We start from the raw sequence: 27,783 nt of genomic DNA on the forward strand, positions 1-27,783 counted from the left end.
TGAAGAAAGCTTGGAAGATTTGGGAGACCAGGACAGGCAAAGCAGACCACTGTGTGTTAGAAAGAGACCCAGCAGGGAATTAGATGCCCTGGACTCTAGTCCCTTCCTGCCACTAATTCGCTAGGAGACTGTTTCTGTTCTTTTCAGTGACACAGTCTTCCAACTCAAATGCCACCACGCAAGGACAGTTTGAGCCCAGACCCAGCTGCCTCTCACGTAGAAGTTTACTGGAAATTGTTGAATGCTTGAGGGGGTGGGGGGAGGAGAAGTAGGCGGCCCTAGAGGGAAGGGGGCGGAGCTGTCCAGGCTCCCTGCCAGGAGGCCGGACTGTACAGAGGGAGGGGCGGGGCTGAGGAGCGGGGCGGGGCGAGGAGTGAGTGAGGCGGGGCCGCTCCGGAGCTCGGCTCCTTTCTCACCTCGGCGCTCGGCTGCTTCTGCCTGTGACGATTTCCCCTTTCCGGCGGCGAGGCTGGGCAGGCGGAGAGCGCCGAGCGCCGAGCGAGCTCGGGGCCGCCGCCGGTGACGGCTGGGGCCGGAGGAGGGATGAGCTTGGCCGGGGGCCGAGCACCCCGGAAGACCGCAGGGAATCGATTGTCTGGGCTCTTGGAGGCGGAGGAGGAAGATGAGTTCTACCAGACCACTTATGGGGGGTTCACAGAGGCAAGAGCTGGGCCCGGGGAGGGGGCGGGGCCGCGCGAAAGGGTCTGAAAAAGGGGCCGGGGGTGGGATCTGAGAGAGGAGAGCTGGGGGGGAGGGGCGCCCCTCCTCAGCCTTCGCCCTTCCCAGCTCCTCCATGGGACAGTGGTCGCGAGGGGAGGGCCAGGTTTGTATTTCTGGATCCTTCACCGTCCCGGGCATCAGGCATCCGCTAGGCCTGGGTTCCAGTCCAGCCTCTGACATTCACCAGCTGGGTGGCCCTGGGCAAGTCGCTTCACTCCCGTCTGCCTCAGTTTCCTCACCTGAACGCAGTGGGGATGACGACGACGACGAAGACAATGGCCAGCGTTTATGGAGCGCTTTACAAATATTATTTCCTAATAGCACCCACCTCCCAGGGTTGTTGTGGGAATAAAACGAGAGACTCTTCATTAATAAGGTGCTTAATGCCGGCTGTCAGTATCATCATCTACTCCCAGAGGAATTACAGTGAATTTTAAAGACTGCAAAATGCAGTATGCATAATTGTTATTATTATAGCTAACATTTATATAGTGCTTACTATGTTTCGGGAGATTCCAGTGATTCATTTTTTTCTTTTTTTTTGGTGGAGGAGGCAGTCAGGGTTAAGTGACTTGCCCAGGGTCACACAGATAGTAAGTATCCTCTGGACTCCAGGGTCAGTGCTCTATCCGCTGCACCACCTAGCTGACCCGTACCCAGATTGGCTCTGGAAGAGAAAGTGAGGCTGGTGACTTTGCACAGCCCTCCCTCACTTAAATCCAGTTCGCTTGCATGTCATGGCATCACCTCCCTGATGTCATGGTCATCTTGGAGAAGGAAGGACAAAGAACAACCATGTGCCAGGCACTGTACTAATTAAGCCATTTTCAGACACTTCATTGAAGTCCCACACCAGTCCTATGAGATAGGTACTTTTATCATCCCAGTTTTACAGATGAGGAAACTGGATACTGAGGCTCCAAGAGGTTAAATAATAGCTGACATTCATATGGTGCTTACTATGCACCAGGCACTGTGCTAAGTCCTTCACAAATATTACTCATCTGTGTCCCACACTGGTCCTATGAGATAGATGCTTTAATCATCCCCATTGTAGAGATGAGGAAACTGGAAACTGAGGCTCCAAGGAGTCAAATAATAATAAGCACTTTACAAATATTCTCTCATTTTATCCCCACCACAATGCTATTTGAGGATGGGAACCTGAGGCCAGAGAGGTTAAGTGACTTGCCCAGAGTCACAGAGTTGGTAAGTATCTGAGGTTAGATTTGACCTTAGATCTCCCTGACTCCAGGTCCAGAGCTCTGTCCATTGTGCTGCACTGCTTATTTACAAATTGTTTCCCAGAGTCACACCACTAACTTCAGGGGTAGTGTTCCTGTCCGCCGGGAGATAGAAGAGGGACCCTCAGCAGTTTGGAGATTATTTAAACAATTAGATTTTGAACATTAGGGAAGGGATGATCAGAGTGAACTTTGAATTGCATGAGAACAAACGATGGTAATTACTAAGAACAAGGTGGCTCGGTGGGTAGTGTACTGGGCCCGGAGTCAGGAAGACTCGAGTTCAAATCCAGCATCACAGACTAGCTGTGTGATCTTGGGCAAGTCACTTAACCTCTGTCTCAGATTCCCCAACTGTAAAATGGGGGTAATAAAAGCACCTCCCTCCTCGGGGTCGTTGTGAGGATCAAGTGAGAGAATATTTGTAAAGTGCTTACTTAACACAGCACCTGGTACTTGGTAGCATGATATAAACGCTAGGCTAGCAATTATTATTATTATGCCAGACTGACTTCGTTTCACAGGATCATAAATTTAGAGCCGGATGGGGCTAAATAAATTTAGAGCTATAAAGGTCACGTAGTCTAACCTTTTCAAGCATGTATAAGGAAAAGCAGGTCTTAGTCAGGGTTACATAAGTAGTAAGCAAAAAAGTCTGGATTTCAATCTAGGTCATCAGACTCCAAGTTCGGTGTTCTTTGCATTTCGTGTTTGGTTCCTTTTTAAAAGAGGTTCTCAAGGGAATTCTGTAGCCATAGTAAACCCAGATTTCTGGAAACCATTTGACAAGAATTCTTAATGAGATCCTTATGTACAAGATGAAGAGATGGGAGCTCGATGGTAGTGCTGTTAAGTGGAATTGTAGGTGGTTGGAGCCTTTTATCCAAAAAATGTTGGGTTAATAGCTCTTCTCACTTGGGACTCTGTCCTCTATTTCTTGCTGTTCTATAGTTTTCATCAAAGATGGGGATGAAGGCACAGATAGCTTATTTATCAAATTTGTAAATAGCCCCAAGCTGAGAAGAAGTTCTGGATGGCATACTTAGGCTTCAGAGCTTCCAGCCTGTTGATGTATCATGAAATTTAGCAGACACAAATGTAAAATAAAACACAGCTCCAGCGTTAAAACTTCAACTGTATGGGTACAGAATAGGAGAGTTCATATGAAACAGCAGTTCATTTAAAACAGATCCAGACAATTTCAAAGAATCACAGAGTTGGAAGGGGATCTCAGAGTTCATCTAGTCCAACCTGTGCCCAAATGGGAATCCCCCTGCCCCAGTGTTCCTGACAAGTGCTTTACTCAACTTTCTGACTGAATGCTTTCAGTGATGGGAAACTCAGCACTTCCCCCTACGTACAGCACATCCCAGTTCTAGGACAGCTCCGATTGCTAGGAGATATTTCTTTACATTTAACGTTAATCTGCTTTTCTGTTTGTTGCATTCATCGCTCCCATTCCCGTCCTCTGGGGCCAAGCCAAACAAATATTCCTCTTCCGCTTGAGAGCCTCTCGGGTACTTGAAGGCAGTTACCGTACCCTCCCTTAGTCTTCTCTAGGCTAAACATCCTATTTCCTTCAGCCGATTGACGTTTTTCAGTCTCGTCCCCATTCTGGTCACTTGTTTAGGTATGATCGCCAGGTTGTCAGTTATCCTTCTGAAACAGGCATGACTGAATATGGGACTAGACCCTAGGCCTCTCAGGTGGCCCTATAATGGTGGCAGCTTAGCTGGGTGCCACATGACACTACTGACCCATGTTTAGCCTCAAGCTTGCAGATGCCCCCACATCTTTTTCATGGAGCTCTTAGGTAACCACTCCTTCCCCCGTCTTGTTCTTGTGCAGTTTAATTTTTCGAACCTAACTCTTGGGCGTTATCCCTAGTTCATTCACTAAAACTCAATGCAAATCATCACTGAGACATGGCTGCCAAAAAAAAACTAATTTGATTTTAGGCGGCATTAAGCAGAGTATTCAGGGAGAGGGAGGTGATAATCCCACCACATTCTGTAGCAGTCAGTCTTCTTTGGGAGTAGTGGGTTTAGCTCTGAGGATCACAGTTAAGAGAGGCGCTGACAAATGGAGAAGATCCATTAAAGCGCAACATGGATAGAAAAGAGTCTGGAAACCGTATCTCATGAGCGATAGTGGGAGAACTGAGGGTTGTTAAACCTTGAGAATTTTCCTTCAGTCAGGAGATATCTTTAGATATTTAAACATCTGTTATATGGAAGAGAGATTGAACCTGTTGGGTTTAGCTCCAGAGGAAAAAACTAGGAAGTTGCAGGAGGCAAATTTTAATGCCACATGAGAAAGATTTTTTTTTAACCAGTTAGAGTTATCCAAAAAAAAAAAAAAACGGTTTGACTGCCTCATGAAGAAGTAAGTTTCCCATCATTAGAAAAGTCTAAGCAAAAGATGGATAGCCACATGTTGAAGATGTTTTACAGGGGGTTTCAACATTAGGTAAGGATTAGTCTAAATCAGAGGTGTCAAACATGCGTGAATACTATCCAGACCAGATTCAAATGTAATAGAGAATATTGAATAAAATAAATAAAAATACAGTAAAACATAGATGATGTTAATACGTGGTTTTCTAAGTCAACATGCACCAGCAGGGATCATGATGGCCCCTGTTTCTGTTGGAGTTTGGCACCAACCACCTCTAAGTTCTCTTCCAACTCCTTTTTGAAAATTCTCTGACTTTCCCAAGGTCATCCAAACCTATGCCCTGATGTTATGCACCAGCCCATAGAGACTATAGTTTGAAATTGAACTCATAACCTTTACTCTGAACCCACTTCCTCTTCAGTCAGTCCTACCATCATCCTCCCAGATTTTTAGGCCAAAACCCTTGTGCTCATCCTTGACCTCTTCCTTTCTCCCCATATCTGGTCATTATTAATTCCTGCTGGTTCTTGTTTCAATTCATGCTGCCTCCACCTTTGCCCAGGCCTTCGTTACTTCATTAATTACATCAGGCCTCTGTCCTGTCATTGTAGGGGCCTCTAGTCTTTCCAGATTGCCCTACAAGCACGACCAGATTAATCTTAAAACACACTTTTTTAACCAATCCTCACCCCCTGTCTGGTCAAAAACTTTCATATGCTCCCTGTTATCTTCCAGATCAATGTCTTAGTCTGGCATTCAAGGCCTTCTACAACATATTTCCAACTTAACCTTTTTATTCTTATTTTCACCTACATGAATCCTTTCCTTCGGGCAGGCTAGTCTAATCATTGTCCTTGTCCCAAAATGATGCCATAGCTATTCCTGCTTTTACCTTTGCCCACCCTTAAACACTTCCTGCCCTTTCCTCCTCTCTCTACCTCTCCTTCAGGGCTTACTCAGGCTGTGCCTCTTGGAGGAAGCCGGGCCTTATTACTCCAGCCCTTACCGAGGGTACCTTCCCTCCAAATCTGACAGCACTTTTGGCCCACATCTCTTCCTTACGTACCCTTCATTACTAATTCTCTTTCCATAGGCAGTGTGACGTACTGGAAGGAGCCCTGGATTGCGGGTCGGAGGACCCGGGTTCAAATGTCAGCTCTTCCACTTACCATCACTTACATTCACTAAGTCTCAGTCTCCTGATTTGTAACGTGGGGATAGTTGTATTCCCTACCTCACAGCCTTGTTTTTAGAATCAGATAAAGCAGTGAGTGTAAAATACTCTGTAAACCTTTTTGGAAAAGGCCTCCGTGGTTGTGAGCTCTTATTATAACATGCTGTCTCAGCCAGACTGTAAAATCCTTGACAGTGACACTGTGGCTTCTTCAGCTTACTCTCCTGCACACATTTGGTGCCTGATAAATGTTTGTTGACGGCGAGCACTCAACAGACATTTCAAGGCTATTCTGTACCAACCCTCTGCAAGGCACCGTAGAGTATAGAGTGAAAAGTAAAATGTGCTCTCCCAAGGAATTTAAAGCCCATCGATGAAGATTATAGACGTGAATTACATATATAATTAACATTAATGCAAGGCACAATACAGTGAGTGTACAAGAGAGGAACAAATGGCTATGGAAGATTAGAAGAGGGAAAAATCGTAAAATTTATAGAATTTTAGAGCTGAAGGAGCTCTCCTATGACATCTTGTGCAAAATCATTTTTAAAAAATAAATTTATTTTTTATTTTTAGTTTATAACACTCAGTTCCACAAGTTTTGGGGTTCCAAACTTTCTCTCCATCCCTCTCCTTCCCCCTCCCCCCAAAATGGCATGTAATCCAATGTAGGTTCTACATATATCTTCACATTGAACTTATTTACATAATAGTCCAATTGTAAAAAAGAATTATAACCATGAGAAAGGAGAAATGAAACCAAAAAAGAAGGAAAAAAAAAGGAGAGCAAAAAGTTTGCCTCCATCTGCATTCAGATTCCATAATTCTCTTTCTGGATGTGCATGGCTTTTTCCATCATGAGTCTTTTGGAGCTGCAAACTCGTTTTCTAGATGGGGAAGCTAGACTTTCAAAGACTAAACAGCTTGCCTAGGGTGGCACCAAGAGGCCTCAAAGCCCTAGCCTTTGGATTCAAAATCAAGCCCAAGAGAGCTTTCATATTTCCAAAACATATTCCTAGCCATCATTTTATTTAATTCTTACAACAAGCAGATGGGGCAGCCAGGGTAGGTATCAGTATTCACAGAGTAGATAACCGAGACTAAGAGATTTAACTTATCCAAAGTCACAAATCATAAGTATCAGAGGTAGAATTAGAAGTTATTGTTGGAAGCAGGGATGGGGGCCCCAAGTAGAGTGTTTGGGTAGCCCTCTTGGTGGAGGGGTTTTGTTGTTCTTTAGTCATGTCCTACTCCTTGTGACACCATTTGGGGTTTTGTTGGCAAGGATACTGGAGCGGTTAGCCATTTCCTTCTCCAGCTCATTTTATACATGAGGAAACTGAGGCAAACAGGGTTAAGTGACTTACCCAGGGTCATACAGCTAGTAAATGTTTGCTGCTGAATTTGAACTCAGGAAGAGGAGTCTTTGTGACTCCAGGCCCAGCACTCTATCTACTGTGCCACCTAGCTGAGTTTAATATAATGATAATAATGTTAGCATTTAACTCAATTATAGCACCTACTATGTGCCAGGTTCTGTGTTAAGTGCTTTACAGATATTATCTTATTTGATCCTCACAACAACCCTGAGAGGTAGGTACTGTTATCATCACCATTCTACACATGAGAAAATTGAGGTAGACAGGTTAAGTGACTTGCCCAGGGTCACACAGCTAATAAGTGTTTGAGGCTGGATCTGAACTCACATCTTCCTGACTCCAGGTCCAGTGCTTCAGCCACTGAAGAAGAAGAGAGTCACGTCCCTGATCCATGAGTGACAATGTTCTGTGCTGACCAAATTCCCATTTTCTCCTTCCTCCTCCAGGAATCTGGTGATGATGAATATCAGGGGGACCAGTCAGACACAGAGGATGAAGTTGACTCTGATTTTGACATTGACGAGGGAGATGAGCCAGCAAGTGACGGGGATGGAGATGAACCAAGAAGAAAGCGTCGTGTAGTCACCAAGGCCTATAAGGTGGAGTGGGGACCCTGGGGTTGGGGAGGGCCTGTCCCAGCACCATCTTTATCAGACTCCATAAGCTCCTGCTGTCTTTCGCCAATCTGCTAGGTTTTTCCCATTCCAACCCCACTCCCTCAGTGTCTGGGTTCCCTTCTCCAGGCCCCAGGTTCTTGCTCCTTCTCCTTATCCCCTCAGCCCCTGCTCTCTGATCTCAACCTGCCCCCAGGAGCCTATCAAGAGCTTGAGGCCTCGAAAAGTAAGCACCCCAGCTGGCAGCTCCCAGAAGGCACGGGAGGAGAAGACGCTGTTACCCCTGGAACTGCAGGATGATGGCATTGACAGTGAGTTGGGACCTGTTTGGAAAGGATGGGGAGACTGTGTCTCATCATCAGAATGTCTTACTGCATCTTAGCTCTGGAAGGGCCCACCATCTACCCCTCCAGTCCAGAACGAGACCTAGAGGATTGTGGTGGAACCATGTTGTTGACTGCAAAGAAAAGAATAAGCCCAGGGTTTATTAGATGCTCACAGGTATGAGGCCTCCTCATGAGTACAGAATAAAGCAGCTCTCTCTTAGACACAGAGTGAAATAGAGACTCGGTTCCTTCCCTTAGGGAACCTGTTGCCTAAGTTGTGAGAAGAGATTAGTCCATAGATAAACGCCTTACAGCCGACGTTTGGAGGAGCCACCTGGTAGAAAACACACAGCCAGTGTTTAACTCCAGGCTGTCAGCATGCTTCTGGGATACATCTCCTTGTGCTCCAAGAAGGTCCCCTTATTTGATATAGCTGCATCACAGCAGAGTTAGGAAAACAAGCTAATGGTAAATGATGACATTGAGGTGATCTGTCCTGAGGTCTTCTCTAACAGCATGGCTGATCCAGAGTAAAAGCATCGTAGGACTTAGAGCAGAAAGGAGCCCCAGAGATCATCTAGCCTGACTCCTTCATTTTGCAGAGGAGGAAACTGAGGCTTGCCAAGTCTAGTGATTTGCCCAAGGCCTCTTAGGTAGGAAGTAGCAGAGCCAGGGTTTGTTTAACAAGTGAATGAAAGGGAAAAGGTGTTGTTGGGGATTTGTTGTTTTGGGGGAAGGAGCTAAGAGAATGTTGGTCTGGGTGGGCTTCTTGGAGGAAATGGTCCTGAGGTACAAGATTTCCCACTTTCTCACTCAATGTCTCTAGGCCGGAAGTCCATGCGCCAGTCAACTGCTGAGCACACTCGCCAGACATTCCTTCGGGTTCAGGAGCGGCAGGGCCAGTCACGGCGCCGGAAGGGTCCTCACTGTGAGCGACCGCTGACACAAGAGGAACTGCTCAGGGAAGCAAAGATCACAGAGGAGCTCAACCTTCGTTCCCTTGGTCAGCTGGGGAGATGAGAAGCGGAGAATGGGAGACAGGAGCTAGGAGAGCAGAGGGAAACAGGAAGGACCGGGGGGGGGGGGCGGAGATTTGATGTAAGAGACACAGCAGGGAGAGGCAAGGGTGGATGGGGAGCCCGGCATTGTGGGAGGTGTGAAGCGGGGGCCATGGGGCAGGAAAGTGAGAGAAGGCTCTGGACAGACAAGGCTGCAGTGCTGTGGGGTGGCATGGCCGGGAGGGAGGGAAGCCTTGAGTGAAGCCTTAGGAGGCAGAAGGCATGGCCTGGGGGAAACACTGATGGTGCAGGTGCCCATGGAGCAGGAAGCCCTGACTTCCCCTCCGTCTCCCAGAGAACTATGAGCGTCTAGAGGCAGATAAGAAGAAGCAGGTTCACAAGAAGCGCAAATGCCCAGGGCCCGTGATCACCTACCACTCCATGACAGTGCCCCTGCTGGCTGAGCCGGGACCCAAGGAGGAGAATGTGGATGTGGAGGGGTGAGTGGGAGAGGTTCTCCTGAAGTCTGCCTGCCCCTGCAGCATCACCATGCCCCGCCTCCCCTCCCCTCCCCTCCCCTCCCCTCCCCTCCCCTCCCCTCCCCTCCCCTCCCCTCCCCTCCCACCCCACTCTTTTCTCCCATCTATTCTCCTCAGGCCAACAGAGTTTGTTTCTTTTGGGGGGGGGGCGGTGCAAGGCAATTGAGGTTAAGTGACTTACCCAGGGCCACATAGCTAGTAAGCATCGTATCTGAGGCCAGATTTGAACTCAGGTCCTCCTGACTCCAGGGCCGGTGCTCTATTCACTGAGCCATCTAGCTGCCCCCAAGGGAGTTTCCTTTGTCCTGGCTTACTTTTTCCCTGTCGTTTTGTGTTTCTTCCTTTTATGTTTGTCCATCCCCCAGTTCAACCAACAGGCTTTTCTGTTTCTGCCTCTTACTCATAGACTTCTTGTCTCTTCGCTCTCTCAGGCTTGAGCCACCACCTCTGGTGTCCACAGTGGCTCCTCACTCTGGAACGGGGCCGGTAATCCCCCCTCCCCGGTGCTCACGTACTTTCATCACCTTCAGCGATGATGCAACATTTGAGGAGTGTTTTCCCAGGGGAAAACCCCCCAAGATCCCTGTGCGTGAGGTCTGTCCTGTGACCCACCGTCCAGCCCTGTACCGAGATCCTGTCACAGACATTCCTTACGCCACAGCGAGAGCCTTCAAGATCATCCGGGAAGCGTACAAGAAGTACATCACGGCCCATGGACTTCCACCTGCTGCTTCTGCCCTGGGCCCCGGCCCACCACCTCCAGAGCCCCTTCCTGGGCCAGGGCCCCGGGCTCTCCGCCAGAAAATCATAATCAAATGAAAGCATGGCTGGTCCTCAGAGATTCCTCCTTTGCCCTTTGTCACCCGGACCTTACTGACCTCACCTCCCTGCCTCCCCTCTATCTGTCTCTTGCCCTCATACCTATCTCGAACACCTTGTTCTTCCCTCTATCCCCAAAGTGACCTGCCCATGTCCCGTGTGTATTTTTTAATCTAATAAAAATAGGAAAACTCCTGTCTGATAAGCCTTCTGTGGAGTGGAGGAGGAGGGACCTTTGTGCCATGGCCAGTGAAAGATGTCTTACCATTATTTTGATTGAGCATAATACATAAGTTAATGTAGGAGGTGGCACGCACATGTCTTTTCAACCAGACTGCACACCTGTTGAGGGCAGGGGCTGTATTGTTCTATGCCTCTTGTGTCCTCACTGCCCAGCACCTCATAAGTGGTCTCTGAATATTTGCTGATGACCCAGCCAGGACTAGAATTCAGTGTCCAGAACACTTCTCTGCTGAGTAGAGAAGAGCTGCTGCCATGGCTGCTACTGGCCACTAGGGGGGCTGGGGGCCGGGCTGGGTGTGTGAGGGGGTGTACATGCGATCTCCCACCCCCACCCCCCACCTGGCCAGAACTAAAATAATAAAATGCTGAGCTCACTGCTCCCCCTGCCCCCTCCCCCAGCACAGGGCTCCTCCTGCCGCCCGGTCAGTGCCCAGGCAGAGCAGACAGACCGACAGAAGGGGAGGTGAGAGGGGTGGGGGAGCTGGGGAGAGGTGGGGGAGCCGGGGAGGGGTGGGAGAGTGCACTTCTTGGGAATCCTGGGGAGTTGGAGGCCGACTGTATGTATGTAACACTGTCACTCAGGTTGTGTGTCCCCTCAACACTGAGGGTCTGTGTGGTTTACACTCTTGGTATTTCAAGTTTGGGGTGTGTGTGTGTCCCTGTTTGTGTGTGTCTGGATGTGGGGGGTATGTCTGCGTGTGTCTCCCCAACCCCCCACCCTATGCCCCCACCAAATGTTTCTAGAAGAACTTGATCCCATATTACAAGGCATGAAGTCATTCCTCCCTCACCCCCCAAACAGGGCCAGTGTCACCTTCCACTTAAGGGCAGAGTTGAATGCTGGGGACCTGGTACCTTCCTTCCGGCCTCTGTAATTCCTCAGCCTTTGCACCTGGAGGGGTCCCTCAGGTTTCCTCCAGCCCTGAGCCCCGGGTCTCTCTTAGGACTGAGAAGTTTGGAAGGCACAGGAAGTGAAATTCTGACAGTGCCCCAGCCTACCCTCCCCCTACCCACCCCCAAGCCTCCCCCTATTGCTCAGGGAAAGAGGAGCAGCTGGCTCCAGTGTCCCATTCCCTCAGCCCTCTAGGCTCTCCCTAGTCTAAGGAAGGAGCTGGACTGATTGAGAGGGGGGAGAAATTTCCCTAAAGCTCTCCACCCCCTCCTTCCATAGGAACTAGGCAGGGGCCCAAGAGATGTTGGCAAGGGCCCCAGGCAGCTGTGTTGGGGGTGAGGGGGTAGGAGAGGCGTTGACGGGTGAGGGTGTGGGCTGTGTGTGTGGGTTGCTGCCAGGACTTCTTCCCACAGAGATCCTCATCGGGGGTGAGTGGAAGCTGGGGAGGCCGGGAAGCAGATGAAAGATCTCTGATGCTAAGCCCAAGTCCCCCATCCTCCTTCCTGCCTCCCACCCCACCCTAGCATCCTGGGCTGCCCATTGCCCCAGGTTCCTAAAGGATCTCTACCTTCCTTCACCCACTATCTCTTCTTGCAACTCTCTGGCCTGACAACTCCCTAATATTCCCTAGGCTCTGATGGACAACATGTCATCCTATCAGAAGGAACTGGAGAAGTATAGGGACATTGATGAAGATGAGATCCTGAGAAGCCTGAGCCCTGAGGAGCTAGAACAGCTGGACTATGAGCTACAGGAAATGGACCCCGAGGTAAGGATATCGGATGGGAACCTGAAGAATGTCCTCAGGGTTCTAGACTACAGGGAGGAGGGGTCAGGGAATCCCTAAGGGTGCAAGGGGGTCAGATGGGGGATCTGAAGACGCTTCAGGGAACCCTAAGGGTGTCCCAGATTTGGGAGTGGGGAGTCTGAGTTGGTACTTCCCCCCACTCCTACCCCCTCCCAAGAACATGCTCCTGCCAGCCGGGCTAAGGCAGCGTGACCAGACAAAGAAGAGCCCCACGGGGCCCCTGGACCGGGAAGCCTTGATGCAGCACCTGGAACGGCAGGCCCTGGAGACTAAGGAGCGAGATGACCTGGTGCCCTTCACAGGAGAGAAGAAGGGTACAGGAACCTTAGCGGGGCACTTGGCCTCTCACCCTGCTATTACTTTATTCTGTATCATTGGCACGTCCCCATTTCCCCTCCTCTCCCTCATGCCAGTCATTCCCACTTGTGAGCCCCATTGTCCGGCTATTCCATATTTCTTGGGCTCTATGAAGTAGCAGCCCATTGGGGTCAGAGGAAGAGGCATCCCAACATCTGGACCTTAAGTTCCCCCCTCTCCATCCTGTAAAGACCCAGACATTCTATTCTCCAATTCTCCCATTTTCCCCAGCAAAGCCATCTTTCTTCTCAGCTCCACGTCCCAGTCCAGAGTCCCAAGTATGTTGACATTCTAGATCAAACCACTCGCTCCTCTGGACTCACCAGGGTTTAGGCACTGTCATACTTGACCTGACAGGAGACCCAGATGTTATGATGCCCAGACCTATGTAGGGCCTATGTGTGTCATCTGACCTAACTGTGATCTAGCAGCTTAGGTAAAAAGGATCAGGGCAGGCAGGAAGCCAAGGATATGGATTGGAAAATGGTTCCCTTTGTTGACTATCTTCCCTCCACCAGGGAAACCATTTATCCAACCCAAGAGGGAGATCCCTGTGGAAGAACAGATCACTTTGGAACCCGAGTTGGAGGAGGCTTTGGCCAAGGCCACAGATGCTGAAATGTGTGACATTGCAGGTGGGCAACCCTGGTGATAAAGGAGGTGGGGGTTGGTCATGAGGCCCGTGGGGAAAGAGGAATACGCTGTATTAATGAAGTATGGGACAGGGGCAAGTAAGCAAAGGGCTAAGAAACGTCGGGAAAGAGTCATCAGGCCTGTTAGGCTAAGGCTACATTGCCTTCCCCTCCGCTGCCCCCAGGCTCATTGGTGGAAAGATTTGGGGGAGGTTGAGTGTCTCACTCTTCCTTTTACTCACATATTCCCTTTGCTATCCCTTAGCCATTCTGGGCATGTACACATTGATGAGTAACAAACAATACTACGATGCCATCTGCAGTGGAGAAATCTGCAACACTGAAGGCATTACCAGTGAGTAGGAGGCAGTGGGCACAAAAGGGTGGGCTCACTGATGGGGACAGGACTGGGAGCATAAGGGTTAAAGGGAATGGGGGATGGGATATGAGGGATGGGGGAACATGGGGGATTTCCCCCCTGCTCCCCACCCCCTCTAGGTGTGGTGCAGCCTGACAAATATAAGCCAGTACCAGATGAACCACCAAACCCTACGGACATCGAGGAGACATTGAAGAGAGTTCAGAACAATGACCAGGAGCTAGAGGAGGTGAACCTCAACAATATGCAGGTATTGTATTTGGTCCCACCCCAGAGGAGAAAATGATTCATTCTAATGGGAAGGCCTCATTGCAGAAAGAAACCTGATTACCTCCTTTCCTGCGGACAGGACATCACAGCCTCCACTATTATCGAGCTGTGCCAGGCCATGAAGGGGAATACTCACGTTCGGAGCTTCAGCCTAGTAGCTACACGAAGTGGTGACCCCGTAGCCAATGTGAGTCCTGGAGACTCATTCCCAATCACGCTCCTCTGGATGCCCATTAATATCTGCTGCCCCCTGTCCCTGGACTCCCATCCTTATTACCCAGAAGTACATGAAATTGCAGGCTCAAATGGTTAGAAGGGAAGGGACCTCTAAGGACATCTAGTCCAACCCCCTCCCCCCCACCAGGCACCACCACCATTTTACAGTTGCAATAGTGGCCTGAGGTCACCCAGGTCTTGGTCCTCAAGTCCAGTGCTCCTCCTCCTGGTGTGTCCCACTTCTCCCCAGCCTGGAAGTTGACCCAGGTCACAGTATTGCAAAGACTCAGTGCCCTCTAAGGTGCCTCCTGGCTCTAAGTCTATGAGCCAGGCAGTTCCACAAGATCTTCTCTCAGACTGCACGATACTCCCTTCCCTCTCATTTTGTGTCTTGCTCAGCTCCCCTCTGCCCTCATTGTCCCTCAAAATCCCTCCTGGAGACTTGTTTTCCACTTGCTCCATCTGCTCACCCAGCCCCACGTTCCTGTCATTCAGGCTATAGCTGAGATGCTGCGGGAGAACAGGAGCCTTAAAAGCCTCAATATTGAGTCGAACTTCATCAGCAGTACAGGGTTCATGGCTGTGCTAAAGGCCGTTCGAGAGAATGCCACACTTACCGAGCTAAGGATGGATAACCAGGTTAATAGCTTCCTCCTCCAAGATAGCCCCACCTTCCCCAAACCCTGAACGTTCAGTAGAGAATCAAGACAGCACCCTTACCTACCCCAACTCTGGCGCCTTCTCTGACCCCTCAAAAACACAGTAATCATGGGGGGATAGTCAGTGACCAGAGGGGCTGGTAAACAGCCTGTCTTCTCTACTCCCTCCCTGTCAATGACTCCTACCCCTCCTCCCAACCCTTCCAGCGTCACTGGCCAGGGGATGCTGTAGAGATGGAGATGGCTGCCATGCTGGAGCATTGTCCAGCCATAGTTCGATTTGGCTACCACTTCACACAGCAAGGACCTCGGGCTCGGGCAGCTCGAGCAGTGACCCGGAACAATGAATTACGTAAGTGACCACGGAGTTGGAGGAAGTTATGAGGCTTAGAATTCTCTGGGTTAGTCCTTCAAACATTAAATTCAGTTAAGTGGCTAACTGGGAAGTTCCAACAGAAATCAGAGGAGCCAAGCTCTGCCCACAGGAGGCTTTGAGTGGCTGACGTAGAAGTGGGTAAGGTTCTTCCCATCTACTTTGAGACTTTGATGGATCTGTGATGGGGACAATCCCTTCAGCTGTACAGATCCAAACCCAGTATCTCTTCTTAGCCTTTGTGACTTCAGTCCACATCTTTCCATAAATCATTCACAGGGAATCCAGCTAATGTGCTTCCTCTAGATGTCTTGTCATGGCAGAGCTATACCAACAGGACACACAGGCTGTCTATCCCTTCTTATTCCATAATCTCATACACGAGCCAGCTCTCCCCTTCTGTACCTCTTTCCAGCCTGGAGCACTGGCTTCCTGCCTGCCCTCATCTCTCTGATGACATTACTTCCACACAGATCCCTGGGCAATATGAGTGGCCAGAAACGGATAGTGGGAGACAGAAGACAGTTTTATTAAGGGGATGGGGGAGCACAGAAATTAGATGTCCTAAGACACTACAAAAAATGAAGGAAAATTATTCTCCTGAACAGACTCAAAGCAAGAGCTTGGGTATAGACCCATTTCCTGACTCCTCCTACCTCCACAGGTCGGCAGCAGAAGAAGACATAATGCTGCCCTTCCCTACTGTTTTAAGCTAGGACCCCTGGATGCTGGAATTCCCATCTCCCTTTTCCTGTAAATAAAAGTCTTTTTCCCTACTTCACCTGCTTCTTTCTTTGGCCTGGGACTGGGAAAATGGGGAGGTGCTCTTGGCATTAAACATGCCTTCCCCCCAGGGTGTCTGCCAGTTCACTAGGGGATTATTTATACCCTGGAGATCAGGAGGTTCTAGGCTCAGGTTACCTCTAAGGGGAGGGAGAAATCCCTCCCTTTACTAGTCCCCTTATGCCTCTGACCCAACCCAACACACACATCCTCTTCTTTATTTCCACTCAGTGTTGGCTCCTCCAGTACCTCCTGAATTTGGCTAAGCCCTGCTGGAAAGCAGGAAAAGCCCCTGTGGAAATGGGAGGGGAAAGCAGGGGGAGATGAGGTAGGGAAGGCATCTGACAACTCAAAGGGCAGAGTCCTGCCCTATATACTTTATTAATAGGGCAGAAGGCTGGGTGCAGCTGACGCTTGGCATGGTTCTAGAAGGGGCGGGGGTGGTATAGGGAGTTGTGCAGCCTGCAGGGGTAGAAGGACCTGAGATAGTTGTATGGCACACAGAGCCAGACCTTAGAGGAAAAAAGAAGTTAGGTTCCAAGCATCTTCTTTGATTTATTTAAACAAAATGGGTGGGGAGGTGGGCTATCAATCCAAGGGGAGGCCTGGGGGTTCCTCTTCATCAGAATCGAACTCCACATTCTTATCCTTTAGCCACTGACCTCTTCCATCCTGGATCCAACCAGAGCTGAGAAGATCAGAGAAAATAAATCTGGTCAGAATGAGGAGATAGGTTCACAGAAGAGAGGGAGGAGAGTGATAGAAGGAAAGAAGAGAAGCAATACACCACGCTACCCACCTGCGCAGGGTCAAATAATGGTCCAGTGCTCTTCGTCTGGCAGGACTCAAGGGCACAGGGGCTGGGGCTGCTGCTGAATCCCTCTTGGACTGTCTATCACCCTCGGACTTGGGTGTTCTGCCAGCCTTCTTGTCTGAAGGTTCCTCAGTCTGGGGGGGCCTATATGGGAGGTGGGGAGCTGAGGGCGAAGGAGCTTCTGGTCTGAGGGAGAAGGAACAAAGTTTATGATGTTCATATACCAAGATAAGCTCCAAATGGGCACATGCTTTAGACATAGAGAGTGAAAGCATACGCAAATTAGTGGAGAATGGAAGAAATGTTCTGTCCGATTCATGGATAGAGGAAGGATTCATGACCAAACAAGAGATAAAGAGCAGGTCAAATAATTTTGATTACATAAAATTAAAAAGTTTTTATACAAACAAAACCAAAGCAGCTAAAACTGGAAGAAAAGCAGGAAACTGGGGGGAGGGGATCTTTGCAGCAAATTTCTCTCATAAAGGTCTCATTTCTAAAATATATAGGGAACTGAGGTAAAATTGCAAGAAAAGGGCCATTCTCCAGATGATAAAATGGTCAAAGGACATAAATAGGCAGTTTTCAGAAAAGAAATCTAAAATATCAATAGCCATACGAAAAAAATACTCTCAATCACTATTAAAGAAGTGCAAATTAACACTGAAGTACCATCTCATACCCATCAGATTGGCTAAAGTGACAAAAAAGGAAAATGACAAATGCTAGAGGGGATGTGGGAAAACAGGCACACTAATGCACTGTCAGAGCTGTGAACTAGTCTGACCTTACGGAAAGTCATCTAGAACTATGTCTAAAAAGCTATTAAACAAGTGCGGCCCTTTTGACTGAATCCAAAGGATTTGTTCAGTGAAGTTTGGATTCAGTCAAAAGGCCGCCCCCAAGGACCTAGAGGGCCACATGTGGCCTTGAGGCCGCAGGTTCCTCACCTCTAGTATATACCTTTTGACCCAGTGATACTGTTACTAGGTGTACAGCCCAAAGGGATCAAAGAAAGAAGAAAAGAACTCACGAACAAAAATACAGCAGCTTTTTTGTAGTGGGAAAGAACTGGAAACAGAGGGGATGCCCATCCATTGGGAAGTGGCTGACCAAGTTATGGCATATGAATGTGATAGAATATTATTGTTCTGTAAGAAATGATGAGGGAAGGGGGCAGCTAGGTGGCGCAGTGAGTACAGCACTGGCCCTAGAGTCAGGAGGACCTGAATTCAAATCCCGCCTCAAACACTTGACACACTTACTAGCTGTGTGACCTTGGGCAAGTCACTTAACCCTAATTGCCCTGCCTTCCCTCCTCCAAAAAAAAAAATTTTATTAAAAAAAAAAAGAAATGATGAGGGGGACGGTTTTAGAAAAACCTAGGAAGCCTTGTATTAACTGATACAAAGTGAAGTGAGCAGAACCAGGAGAACGATTTATATAATAATTGCAATATCGTAAAGATAATCCGCAATGAAAGACTCTGATCAATATGACAAAACACAACTCCAAAAATCTCATGATGAAATATGGAGAGCGATGATGACCTCAGAGTGCAGGTTGAAGCATATTTTATTTTCTTCTCTTTCTCTCTCTTTTGTAGAAATTTGTTTTGTATGACTATACACATTTGTAATGGATTTTGTTTGTCCTGACTTCTTAATGGCTAGGGAAGGGTAATACAGAGAGAATTTGGAACTGAAAAATAAAATTAAATTAAATTTTAAAAGTTTACAGTGTTGGGTAAGAAGCTAGTCATCTTTTGTCCCTAATACACTAGAGTTATCTACTTCTGTTCCTCCCATCTCAGAAGCAACTCCTAGTAATCTTTCTGCCCATCCATACCCAAAGTCTACTATGGGTTACTACTAATTCAATATCCTTTGACCATTTATCATTTGAAAAATGGCTCTTATTCTTGAAAATGCAACTCAGTTCCCTACATGGGAACCTATGGGATTTTTCCTTCCCATCTTCTCAACTCTTTGATATTCCCCTGTCTTTGCATCTTTTTATTATTGAAAGCATTCATTTAACAGTTATCATGCATCTGCTGTCCTGGGTGTTGGGAGATAGAAAGTTAAGATCCCCATCTTCACGGAGCTTTATAATCTAGTAACAAACACTTCTAGATTGATTGCCCCATGTTTTATTCTTCCCTTTTCTCACCCATCTTCCTGTTCCTCTAATTTTCTTGTTCTTCTATAAACATTGCCACCATTTTCCTGCCTCCATCCTCTTGTTTCACCTCTCTTCAATCAAAATTACCTGTTCCTCTGCCTTCGACAACAACTGTTATAGTTTGGGGCTCTTCGTAGGGCACTTTGGGTGATTAAACGGGTCTGGGCCAGCAAAGGAGCCTGAAGGAAAGCAGAGGTAAACAAATGCTGTCAGACCTAGGAAGAATAAGATACTTCAAAGTTCCCAGGATGAGAGCTCTACCTAGGACAAGCCTCCTTTTCTCACTCACCTGGTCCCTGGTCTTCTCAGTTCTCTCTTCTTCCTGCTGTTTTGGATTCTGTTCTTCTCCTCTCCACTGGCGCTTCTTACCATAGAAATCTTGCAAGCCTGGTAGGGAAGACGTATTCAGCATGGCTCAGGAGTGCTTTGTCAAGTTAATGCTCTGCTTTTAACCCCTTAACTTACTGGCCAAGTGTCTCTTCCCTGCACGGTGAGCAGTCAACATGGTCAGTGTGTCTAATACAGGCCGGTGGGGACAGACAGCACAGGCAAATCTGGAGGAGAAAGAGCTGCAATAGCCTCAGGGACCCTTCTCAAGGCTATTCTTCCCTGCCCCCTTCCCAGGTCTTCCTACTCCTTTGCCAGTGCACATCTCTTCCAATCTCCCCCCATCACCCACCACTCTTCTCTCCCTCTCCTGGAATCCAAGGCTGAATCAAGAATGGACTTTTCTTCTCATCATCCCCTTGTCTGCCTCCTCAAGTTTGATGTCTCCTAGACCTCACCGTCCATCTCGGAGCATCAGTGCCTCATCTTCTGGGATGTAACTGGCCAGCAAGTCCCCAACTCTCCGTTTCTAGAAAATGAGTAGGCAAGGTGTAGTCCAATGCTGTAACCAGGAATTCTGGTGCCGAGGACAAGGCAGTGGGTGGGGAGGGGAGAAACTGGGGGGAGACCAAGAGGCCAAAGGCCAGCCCTGGGAAGGAAGTTGGGGGGGCCAATCCATGGATAACTTTATCTTGTGAGTGAAGGCCTGGAGATCCCACTTCAGGGGTACAGGTAGTCATCATTCTCAATGGGCCATGCTTAGCTTTCTTGTAAGCCACAATTATGCCAGGGGAGGGAAGGCTCCTACCCCAGGGAATCTTGTCCATGCCTCTCCCCTGCCACACCTCAACCGACCCTCCAAGTCTTTTGACTTCCCAACTCCTTACCAAAAGGAGGCCAAGGGTAGCAGAAGAGGGAGAGGAAGTATTCTGCCTCAACCCTGGGATGTGAGGTCACAGAAGCAGAGCAAAAGCAGTCTGGCTGTTTATACATTTGATTCCAGCGGCTCGTCTGTGACCCGCTCCCAAATGTCGATCAATAGTCAATAAACATATTAGCGGCTACTACGTGCCAGGCACGGTGCTAAGCGCTGGGGACACAAAGATGAAAAAGCCGGCGCTTGCCCTCCAGGAGTTTGCAATCTAACAAAGGGGGAGGGCAGCACACAAAAAAAGAAAGCTGAAAGGGGGCAGGGATGAAAGAAGCCGCAGAGGAGCGCAGGCCGGTGGGAAACCAAGAGAGGTCTAACGGGAGGTCCGTCCCAACCCTTCACCTCAGGAGTCTGTAGCTCGACCCTCCAATCATCCCAGCAGGGGGCACTGGGAGCGGAGTGGGAGCAACTAGGCCCACTGGACCTTGCAACATTAATGAGATTTCTCAACCAGGAGTTTACTGGGGGCACGGCGAAGTCAGAGAAGTCCAAACTGAACGCCAGAGATGGAAGGGGCTTCCCTCTGCTACCCCCTTCTCCTCTCCTCCCCTCTCCATCCCTTTCTCCAATCCCTTCCTCCTTCTTCTCCTTCCCCACCCCCCGCATAGCCACGCCCCTGGGAGAGTTGCCGAGGCAACGCGTGAGCCTCGTTTCAGGGGCGATAACTACCCCGCCTCGCCTCACCTTGAGAACATTGAGCTGGCTCCAGTCGTCCCCCTCTCTCTTGAAGGACATGGTGTTTTTCGCAGCCCTCCTCCACAAACCTGCTATAGCAGGTCCACCACCTAGACTCCGACGCCTTCACAGCCACCGTAGCTTCCACAGGGGCGGGGCGCGGAGCCGTGTATTTTGGTTGGTTGGTTTCTTACTTCCGGGGCGTATGCTTCCGGGAATGCGAGAGCACCTTCCCGGCGGCTCCCTCCAAGTGGCCTCTCAGAAGGACTGCATTTCCCAGGATGCTTTGGGGTCCCGCGGCTCTCTGGGAATTCAAGTCTTTCCCAGTGTCTCCGGAGACCCCACGGCTGTAAGGCCCTTTAAACTGGAGGGTTCGAGGCTGTCTCCTGGTCCCGGAGCCTGCATGGGCGGCGTGATCTTCCACCCGGGCTGGGGTGGGGAGCTGGCCTAGCCGTGCTCTAAAGGACGCCTTGGCTGCGGGCAGCGACCGAACCGGCGCCAGGGCCTTGGACGGGAGAGGCGGGGCCCGGCACTTGAGCTTAACCAGCGGGGGAGATCCGCAGCCCGGAGTGGGAGTCGGCTGCCTATGGCGGAGGCCGGTCCCCGGGATCTGGGCTGAGAAGGGCGTCTCGAAGGTCAGGGGTCAGAGGGCGTTGGGGTCGGAGGTCAAGGCCCGGCCTGGGCCGGCGAGACTATGGCGTCCCCCTCCCGTCAAGCGCCACCGGGGGGCTCCGGGCTCCTGCGAGGGAGCCGGGCCCGGTCTTACGGCAGCCTTGTACAGTCCTCCTGCTCCCCGGTGCGCGAGCGGCGCGTGGAGCACCTGCTGGAGCCCGGGGATACCCTGGCCGGCCTGGCGCTCAAGTACGGGGTGACGGTGAGTGGGCGGGGGGCATGCCGGGGGCATCTTGCGGGAGGGCTTCCCTGGGCCCAGGCTCGTGGCTTCCCCTGGATCCCGGGGCTGTGGCCAGGTTGTGTTTAGAGCCTGGACTGTGCTAGACCAGGACGGGTCCCAATGCCTGGCTGGCCTCCTTTGGGAGGAGCCGACTCGCACCCCTCCCTCGCTGAAAACATTCTTTTCCTCATTAAGATAATTAGGAACATAGTGAGACAGGGATCGTGGAAGCCTAAGTTCTGTCCTCTGATCCTTACCACAATCTTGGGAGGCTGGTGCTGTCATGATCCTCGTTTGACAGATGAGGAGGCTGAGGCAGAGGAAGTGATTTTGCACAGGGTCTCGCAGCTTGTAATCGTCCGAGGTCCGATTTGAACCCGGGTCTTTGTTCCCCGCCCCCACCCCCACCCCAAGCGTTTCACTCACTCTGCAGCCTCTTCACCCCAGTGTCTGTTGGGAGGTGACCCCCGCCCCCCCCCCAGCCACAGAGGAGAGGCCCCGAAGGTTCTCCGCGAAGAGCCGGGGTGTGGGAAGGGTGTACCCCATAGAGAAGGGTGGGTGCAACCCATAGATGGAGGAGCCCATCCGGGTGCAGCTCATGGGCGGCTTCTGACCATTGTCTGACCTCCCGCTGGGGAGGCTTCAGACCGGGATGGAGAAACACTCACCGCTGGAATGTGTGGGCGTGTTTACCACCAGATTTTGGCTAATCAGCTGGGGATCACAAAATAAACACAACACACACTCACGCAGGAGAAGTATCCAGGAGAGCATACAGAGCCTTGGCTGATAGTCGGGCTGTCCAAACTTTGGTGCAAGATACTGCACTTTTCTGGACCTCAGTCAAATAGGGGTGTTGCTTTCCCTCCCCCAAGGGTGGTTGGGAGGAGACAACTGTGTCGCATCATTGTGAAATCATTTTTTATAAAAGTCAAAAAACAAAATGAGAGGACGGTAAATGCACTTTGAAGAGCAAACATGCCATTCAAATTCAAGATAGTATTAACTTTGGGGTTATTCAGAGTTATCAGATTTTAATAGTAATAGCATTTCTAGAGCACTTTAAAGCTCCCAGAACGTTTACATCTCATCCCTTTTGATCCTTACTACAGCCTTGTGAGTTAGGTGCTGCTGTTAGAAACTCAGGCCGAGAGTAGTGACAGTGGCTTCCCCAGGGTCCCACGTCTGATAAGTGACTGAGCCAGGATCAGACTTAGTGACTCCAAGTCCAGCCATCCATTATTCAAGTTCATTATGATACTTTTGTGATAGGATAGGAATATCTTGATTTCATGTCAGGTTTCCTGTAGTTGGACTGAATGGGTACTTCCTAATACTAACATTCTTAGAGACTGATTTTGAGTACTGTCTTCCCAATGTGTTATGCCCCAGTTTAACGAAGATATATGATCAAAAAATGCTGACAAATTCATATAAGCTTTAAAAGTAAATATTTCAGGGTACCCAATTTATTGATAAGGAACCCTGAGTTTTTTTAAGAGTTTGTCACTAGCTTTTTCTGTGTTCTTAGGCAAGTCATGATCTCTTAAGTAGGCCTCGGTGTGTTCATCAATAAAACAAGGTTATCTACTCTCCCTATTCCCAGGGATAGATGTTAATACCAAATGAAGCAATGGATTTGAAAATGCATTCAAAAATATGAAGTATTCTAAAATTTGGATTTATATTATTATTGTTGTCATTAATCTGATGCCCCTCCCTTTTTTCCCCCAAGATGGAACAGATTAAACGTGCTAACCGCCTTTATACTAACGACTCCATCTTCCTCAAGAAAACGCTCTATATTCCTATCCTGACTGAGCCCCGGGGATTATTTAATGGGCTAGATTCTGAGGAGGAAGAAGACAAGGAGGAAGAGATGCCGTTGAATCAAGGTGGAGCTGAAGCTCCCTCACCCTTGAGGAAAAAACAAGAGGAAAAAGCCAGTGGCGAAGGCCTTTCTTCCAGCTGTGGCCAGGACCTCCCCATACCCAGCCATGACCTCTCTGCCACAGACTTCCTCAAGAAGATTGACTCACAGATCAGTTTGTCGAAGAAGGCTGCTGTCAGGAAGCTGAAGAAAGGCGAGAGTGGGTAAGTCTTTGGCGATTCTGAACAGCTCCTCGGACCTGCACCAGAAGCCTTTGGTCTAGCAGAAGGAGCACAGAATTGGGCGTCAGGAGATGGGAAGCCAGGCCTTGGCACCAAAACACTGCAGGACCCCACTTTCTCTCGAAAACCAAAGAATTGGGTTAGGTGAGCTCAAAGGCCCCTTCAAGCTTAAAATTTGAATTCTAGAAGCAAAGTGAGCTAACCCCTGCTAGAATACATATATGGTGGACAGGGGCTTTTGGTTTCAAGTTCCTCTTACTACTCTGTCCTTCCAATGGCAAGGCCAGTTGAGCCTTGGGCAGACTTGACAGAATTACCAAGGCAACTTGCTACATCTCTCTATGTAGCTCACACACCCCTACCCCCACCCCAGCTCTTCCTTCAAATGAGAAATCTGTAAGGTTTTTAGCACAGTTCCTGACACATATGCTTCATAAGGACATATTGCTTCCTTGCCTCCCTTCCTGAACACTTTTCCCTTCATCTTTACCTGCAGGGTACCTGGGGAGGATCTGCATCCCCACTTGGCTTCCCCCCGAAAACAGCAACGTGCGGTACTGGGCCCTGTACCCCTGACTCGAACCACAAGGGCAGCCACCTTACGGGACCAGGAAGATGAAATCTTTAAACTCTGATACCCCCAAAACTGTTGGGAAGAGAGAAGCGGTGAAAGAACAGCTGTCTGATGGCGTGAAAGCTGAGGACCCGCTGTCTCAGCCCATCCTCGTGATCTGGCCTTCTTGTCATATCAGGGACTATGGGGCTACAGGAGGAATTGTAGACAGGAATGGAAGGCTTGAGATTAGATCCTTTCCAAACTCTTCTGACTGAATCTTGAGATCTTTTAGATTCAGAGAGCTCTGTCTGTCCCTTCCTTTCTCTGGTTCCTGTCACAGTTCCTTGGCCTTACCATAGGGTGGAGGGATCTCCAGTACCTGTCCCCCCACTCCCTCCCACCCTCCTCTCTAATTTATTTGGTGCTATGTTGGAATCCTATTTATTGGCTATATTTTGTTTTCCTAGCAGAAGATAGGAGTCCTCCCAACTCTCAGGGGATGGTGGTTAAGGAATGATCAGCCTGATGGCTGCTCCTGTAGACCCCTCCATCTAGGGAGCCCCGGGGACCGTTGGGAGCGTGGGTACGTCTGAGCCCCAACCGCTGCTGTGCAACACTGAGGTACCGAACCAGCTTCCCTGGGTGCTGTACCAGCTTTCTCCCCAAATCAGGAAGTGAAATGCTGGACTTGGCCTTGACCTAATTGGTCCTGTTTTCTTTCTCATGGCTCAGGAGATTAGAGATTCTGGTTATCCTTTCCTTCCCTGCCACTTTTCTGGGAGCAGTGGCCACTGGTCACCTGAATGGGTAGTCAGTGATTTTGGGATTTTAAAAAGCAGGCCTGACTACCTGCGTTCTGCATGCATGTGTATGTGTACCTTTCCCCCCCAACACATACTGAGCACTGGAGGGTTCTTTTGTTGCCTCCATGACCTCCTGGTTCCTTTCTTTCTCTCCATTGCATATTTATTTGTGGTTTGTAGCACCAGCTTGAGGTGTAGTTCTGTGTCTTTGAAGAGAAAACAGCAGGCTAGGGAGGCTCTTTGGGGCTAAGAGCCTGCCTTATTTTGTTATTTAATGTTGGATGTGGAGGAAAATGAATGTGTCTTCCCAAACCCCTCTTCGTTGTTGATAGTAAGTTGCTAGAAACTGCAGAGATTAAACAGAGAGCCCTGTACACGTTTTAGCAGGTTTATTTCCCTTTTGAGTATCGTCCTCTGCCCTGCCCCTCTCTGGGAGCAAGGCTTCCAACATCTATCCAAACTGTCCCCAGGACTGGCCTTGAGTTTGACATCCCCCCTTCCCCCCATCAGCAGCTTGGGAGAACTGTTCTCCTTCCTGGAAGGGGTTTCCCCATATCATGTGTCCAGATCAGGGGGAAGTAGAAGATCTGACTTTCACTTCATCTTTTTCAGGCAGCTTCATTTCCTGTCCTGGTGGCCAGAGGCATAGTGGAGGGAAGGGCTTGTGAACCCCAACTGTTTCCCACCCAAGGGTAAGGGGTCCTCAGAGCCAACCATACTCTAAGGAGACCCAGGCCAACGGGCTGGAGGGGGTTAAAGTGGGTGGGTGGACAGAGAGCCATGGCCTGTTGCCCATTCAGAGTCCACCACCTTGTTGGGATGGATGGAGCCAGGGAACAAGCCCTCAAAGCTTTCCTTCATCCAGCAGCTTCCTCAGCCCGTCACAGATCTTACTAAGGTGCTGGGCATAGCCAGGGCTGTAGAGGGCAGTGAGCAGGCTGGGGTCTGAGAAGTGATCGAAGACATGGCGGATGCGGCCGTGAGACTTGGGCGTGAGGTGGTGCTTTACCAGCTCTAGTAAGGTGTCCCGGCACTCTGTCAGCAGGGCAGTCAGCACAGCGGCTTCGAAGGTGAAATCCACTTCACCGAAGCTGAGGGCAGTCATGGCGCCTTGGCGCAACTTCTGACGGAAGCGGTCAGCCAGGGCCATCTCCCCGGGGTCAAACTGCTCGTTTCGATGCAACACCGCCACCTTGATGGCCACTTTGACCAAGTCCTTGATGACCTTCTGGGCCTCACCCCGGCTGTGGGTGTACTCTTTAGACACCCTGTAAAGTTCATCCAACACTTCACTGCTGGTGTCATCGATGAAGAGGTGTGCCACTGACCGCCCGGCCAGCTTGCTCAGGAGTTTCTTCTCTGCCTGCAGGGCAAGGTTTCTTGAGCTGAAGGGCTCCATGATCCCTGGGGGGCAGAGATCCAAGTCCATGTTAAATATCAACTGAAAAGACAGGCTGCCAGGTCCCTTTGAGGGAGATGGGCAGCTTTCTCCTTCTTTTGGTTGTCTCCCTACTGTCCGTGGCTGGGTCCCTGTCTCTTCATTTGAGCCCCCACATATTTGCTTCCTTAGAGCTCTGTTTTAGAGACTCTGAACCTCCATGGGTAGGACAAAGGAGCCAGGGACCAATGAAGGATATCTAGGAAACCAACCCACCATGAGCCAAGCCTCAAAAGAAAGCAAACTGTGGAAGGAAGGGAGGGGAGACTGGGAGAAAGCAGGGGACACAGGGGTGGCCCGATGTGTTCTCAGCACCCAGAGAAGCTACGACTCAGGGCCCCCCAGAAGAACTTAGTCCTGGGAATCCAGGGTTTTCATTTGGGGTTGAATTGAGGCCCCTCTAGCCCTTGCAGAAGGCTGACCAAGTCCTAGAGTTTGCCCCAAACTAGGCTCCTGCCTCAGGTTCCTCTGGTGGTTTTGCTTCTCACTTCCCCCTCCCCTCCTCGACAGGATGTGGCTGTGACCACAGGGAGGAGCAGCCACACCCTCTCCCACTCCTCATAGCGGGAGTCTGAAAGGGTGGGACAGGTGGGTACCTGGAGTCCAGCTCCCCAGCAGGATTCATGCAGTCAAGAGCCAGGGAAGAATTTTGCTCGTGGCGTAGCGTGAGGCTCTTCAGTTCTGCGCCGGGCACCTGGGAGCAGAAGAAGCTGTGTGGGCCCTGTTTCCTCTTATCTGTGTCCTTGTCACCCCCACTTTCTGTCTCCCTATCTGTGTCTGCACTGTCTCACAATCTCAGACCCCTGTGTTCTGGTCCCTTAGTCCTTTTCATCGCTGTTAATTGTTCACTCATCTCTTAAGTTCTTCCTGCATTTCATCCCACCATAGCTCATCCCCTCAACTTTGTCTGCTCTCTCCCTTCATTCTTTTGTCCCCATCTGTGTTCAGTTACCCCTCTTCTGCCCCCCACTGTCCCTAGTGAGATGTCCCCTGGGGTTTAACACTTCCCCTGCAAAAGAGAAGGGCTAAGGTGAGGGAAGTGTCAACATTCTACCCACTCCTGCCTTCTACCCCTCTCCCCAACTTGTCCCTTCACCATGGCCCATCCCTCACCTTTGAGGCCAGTCTTGCCTTGGATGTACCCGGAGAACTGACAGAAGATGAAGAAACTTTCAAGAGTCTCTTGCCTAGCACCGCCCCCTGGCCCCACCCTCCTTCCCTCTTCC

The 27,783-nt window shown here is 49.8% G+C and overlaps 5 protein-coding genes across 8 annotated transcripts; 3 read left to right on the forward strand and 2 right to left on the reverse strand.

Moving 5' to 3' along the window:
* Positions 1–436: 436 nt before the first annotated feature.
* Positions 437–10,408, forward strand: VPS72 (vacuolar protein sorting 72 homolog). The gene is made up of 6 exons (XM_036765895.1): positions 437–660; positions 7,364–7,516; positions 7,728–7,842; positions 8,684–8,860; positions 9,211–9,355; positions 9,826–10,408. Exons 1-6 carry the CDS (start codon positions 544–546, stop codon positions 10,211–10,213), a joined length of 1,095 nt encoding a protein of 364 aa, XP_036621790.1. The 5' UTR covers positions 437–543; the 3' UTR covers positions 10,214–10,408.
* Positions 10,409–11,994: 1,586 nt separating this feature from the next.
* Positions 11,995–15,774, forward strand: TMOD4 (tropomodulin 4). Its single transcript, XM_036767406.1, has 9 exons — positions 11,995–12,117; positions 12,314–12,470; positions 13,032–13,148; positions 13,411–13,500; positions 13,644–13,774; positions 13,874–13,981; positions 14,506–14,649; positions 14,877–15,021; positions 15,707–15,774. Exons 1-9 carry the CDS (start codon positions 11,995–11,997, stop codon positions 15,727–15,729), a joined length of 1,038 nt encoding a protein of 345 aa, XP_036623301.1. The 3' UTR covers positions 15,730–15,774.
* Positions 15,551–21,060, reverse strand: SCNM1 (sodium channel modifier 1). 3 transcript variants are annotated; one of them, XM_036767407.1, is made up of 7 exons: positions 20,766–21,060; positions 19,609–19,679; positions 19,289–19,377; positions 19,113–19,210; positions 18,911–19,002; positions 16,625–16,825; positions 15,551–16,513 (listed from the first exon to the last, which is right to left on the reverse strand). In XM_036767407.1, exons 1-7 carry the CDS (start codon positions 20,814–20,816, stop codon positions 16,414–16,416), a joined length of 702 nt encoding a protein of 233 aa, XP_036623302.1. In that variant the 5' UTR covers positions 20,817–21,060; the 3' UTR covers positions 15,551–16,413. The 3 variants fall into 3 exon arrangements, with proteins under 3 accessions (XP_036623302.1, XP_036623304.1, XP_036623303.1); XM_036767409.1 differs by lacking the exon at positions 20,766–21,060 and adding an exon at positions 20,424–20,668; XM_036767408.1 differs by lacking the exon at positions 20,766–21,060 and adding an exon at positions 20,038–20,187.
* LYSMD1 (LysM domain containing 1) lies at positions 21,026–25,493 on the forward strand. Its single transcript, XM_036767410.1, has 3 exons — positions 21,026–21,630; positions 23,384–23,742; positions 24,257–25,493. The coding sequence occupies exons 1-3, from the start codon at positions 21,451–21,453 to the stop codon at positions 24,393–24,395; spliced, it is 678 nt and encodes a 225-aa protein (XP_036623305.1). The 5' UTR covers positions 21,026–21,450; the 3' UTR covers positions 24,396–25,493.
* Positions 25,494–27,730, reverse strand: TNFAIP8L2 (TNF alpha induced protein 8 like 2). Of its 2 annotated transcripts, XM_036767411.1 has the most exons (3): positions 27,671–27,730; positions 27,154–27,251; positions 25,494–26,523 (listed from the first exon to the last, which is right to left on the reverse strand). In XM_036767411.1, exon 3 carries the CDS (start codon positions 26,516–26,518, stop codon positions 25,964–25,966), a length of 555 nt encoding a protein of 184 aa, XP_036623306.1. In that variant the 5' UTR covers positions 26,519–26,523; positions 27,154–27,251; positions 27,671–27,730; the 3' UTR covers positions 25,494–25,963. The 2 variants fall into 2 exon arrangements, with proteins under 2 accessions (XP_036623306.1, XP_036623308.1); XM_036767413.1 differs by lacking the exon at positions 27,671–27,730 and having other exon boundaries at positions 27,154–27,497.
* Positions 27,731–27,783: the final 53 nt, after the last annotated feature.

This window comes from Trichosurus vulpecula, chromosome 7 (genome assembly GCF_011100635.1).
Source record: "Trichosurus vulpecula isolate mTriVul1 chromosome 7, mTriVul1.pri, whole genome shotgun sequence".
Classification (NCBI taxonomy): Eukaryota; Metazoa; Chordata; class Mammalia; order Diprotodontia; family Phalangeridae; genus Trichosurus; species Trichosurus vulpecula.

What these genes read in the sequence shown, in the direction of transcription:
- LYSMD1 (XM_036767410.1), top strand. Translation starts at nt 21,451, where the DNA reads ATGGCGTCCCCCTCCCGTCAAGCGCCACCGGGGGGCTCCGGGCTCCTG. An exon ending in CGCTCAAGTACGGGGTGACG is followed by an intron (nt 21,631 to 23,383) that starts GTGAGTGGGCGG and finishes TTTTCCCCCAAG; the next exon opens with ATGGAACAGATTAAACGTGC. An exon ending in CTGAAGAAAGGCGAGAGTGG is followed by an intron (nt 23,743 to 24,256) that starts GTAAGTCTTTGG and finishes CTTTACCTGCAG; the next exon opens with GGTACCTGGGGAGGATCTGC.
- TNFAIP8L2 (XM_036767411.1), bottom strand. Translation starts at nt 26,518, where the DNA reads ATGGAGCCCTTCAGCTCAAGAAACCTTGCCCTGCAGGCAGAGAAGAAA.
- VPS72 (XM_036765895.1), top strand. Translation starts at nt 544, where the DNA reads ATGAGCTTGGCCGGGGGCCGAGCACCCCGGAAGACCGCAGGGAATCGA. An exon ending in CTTATGGGGGGTTCACAGAG is followed by an intron (nt 661 to 7,363) that starts GCAAGAGCTGGG and finishes TTCCTCCTCCAG; the next exon opens with GAATCTGGTGATGATGAATA. An exon ending in TAGTCACCAAGGCCTATAAG is followed by an intron (nt 7,517 to 7,727) that starts GTGGAGTGGGGA and finishes ACCTGCCCCCAG; the next exon opens with GAGCCTATCAAGAGCTTGAG.
- TMOD4 (XM_036767406.1), top strand. Translation starts at nt 11,995, where the DNA reads ATGTCATCCTATCAGAAGGAACTGGAGAAGTATAGGGACATTGATGAA. An exon ending in CTTCACAGGAGAGAAGAAGG is followed by an intron (nt 12,471 to 13,031) that starts GTACAGGAACCT and finishes TCCCTCCACCAG; the next exon opens with GGAAACCATTTATCCAACCC. An exon ending in GACCCGGAACAATGAATTAC is followed by an intron (nt 15,022 to 15,706) that starts GTAAGTGACCAC and finishes CTACCTCCACAG; the next exon opens with GTCGGCAGCAGAAGAAGACA.
- SCNM1 (XM_036767407.1), bottom strand. Translation starts at nt 20,816, where the DNA reads ATGTCCTTCAAGAGAGAGGGGGACGACTGGAGCCAGCTCAATGTTCTC. An exon ending in GCCAGCTCAATGTTCTCAAG is followed by an intron (nt 19,680 to 20,765) that starts GTGAGGCGAGGC and finishes CTCATTTTCTAG; the next exon opens with AAACGGAGAGTTGGGGACTT. An exon ending in CTGAGAAGACCAGGGACCAG is followed by an intron (nt 19,003 to 19,112) that starts GTGAGTGAGAAA and finishes GCTTTCCTTCAG; the next exon opens with GCTCCTTTGCTGGCCCAGAC.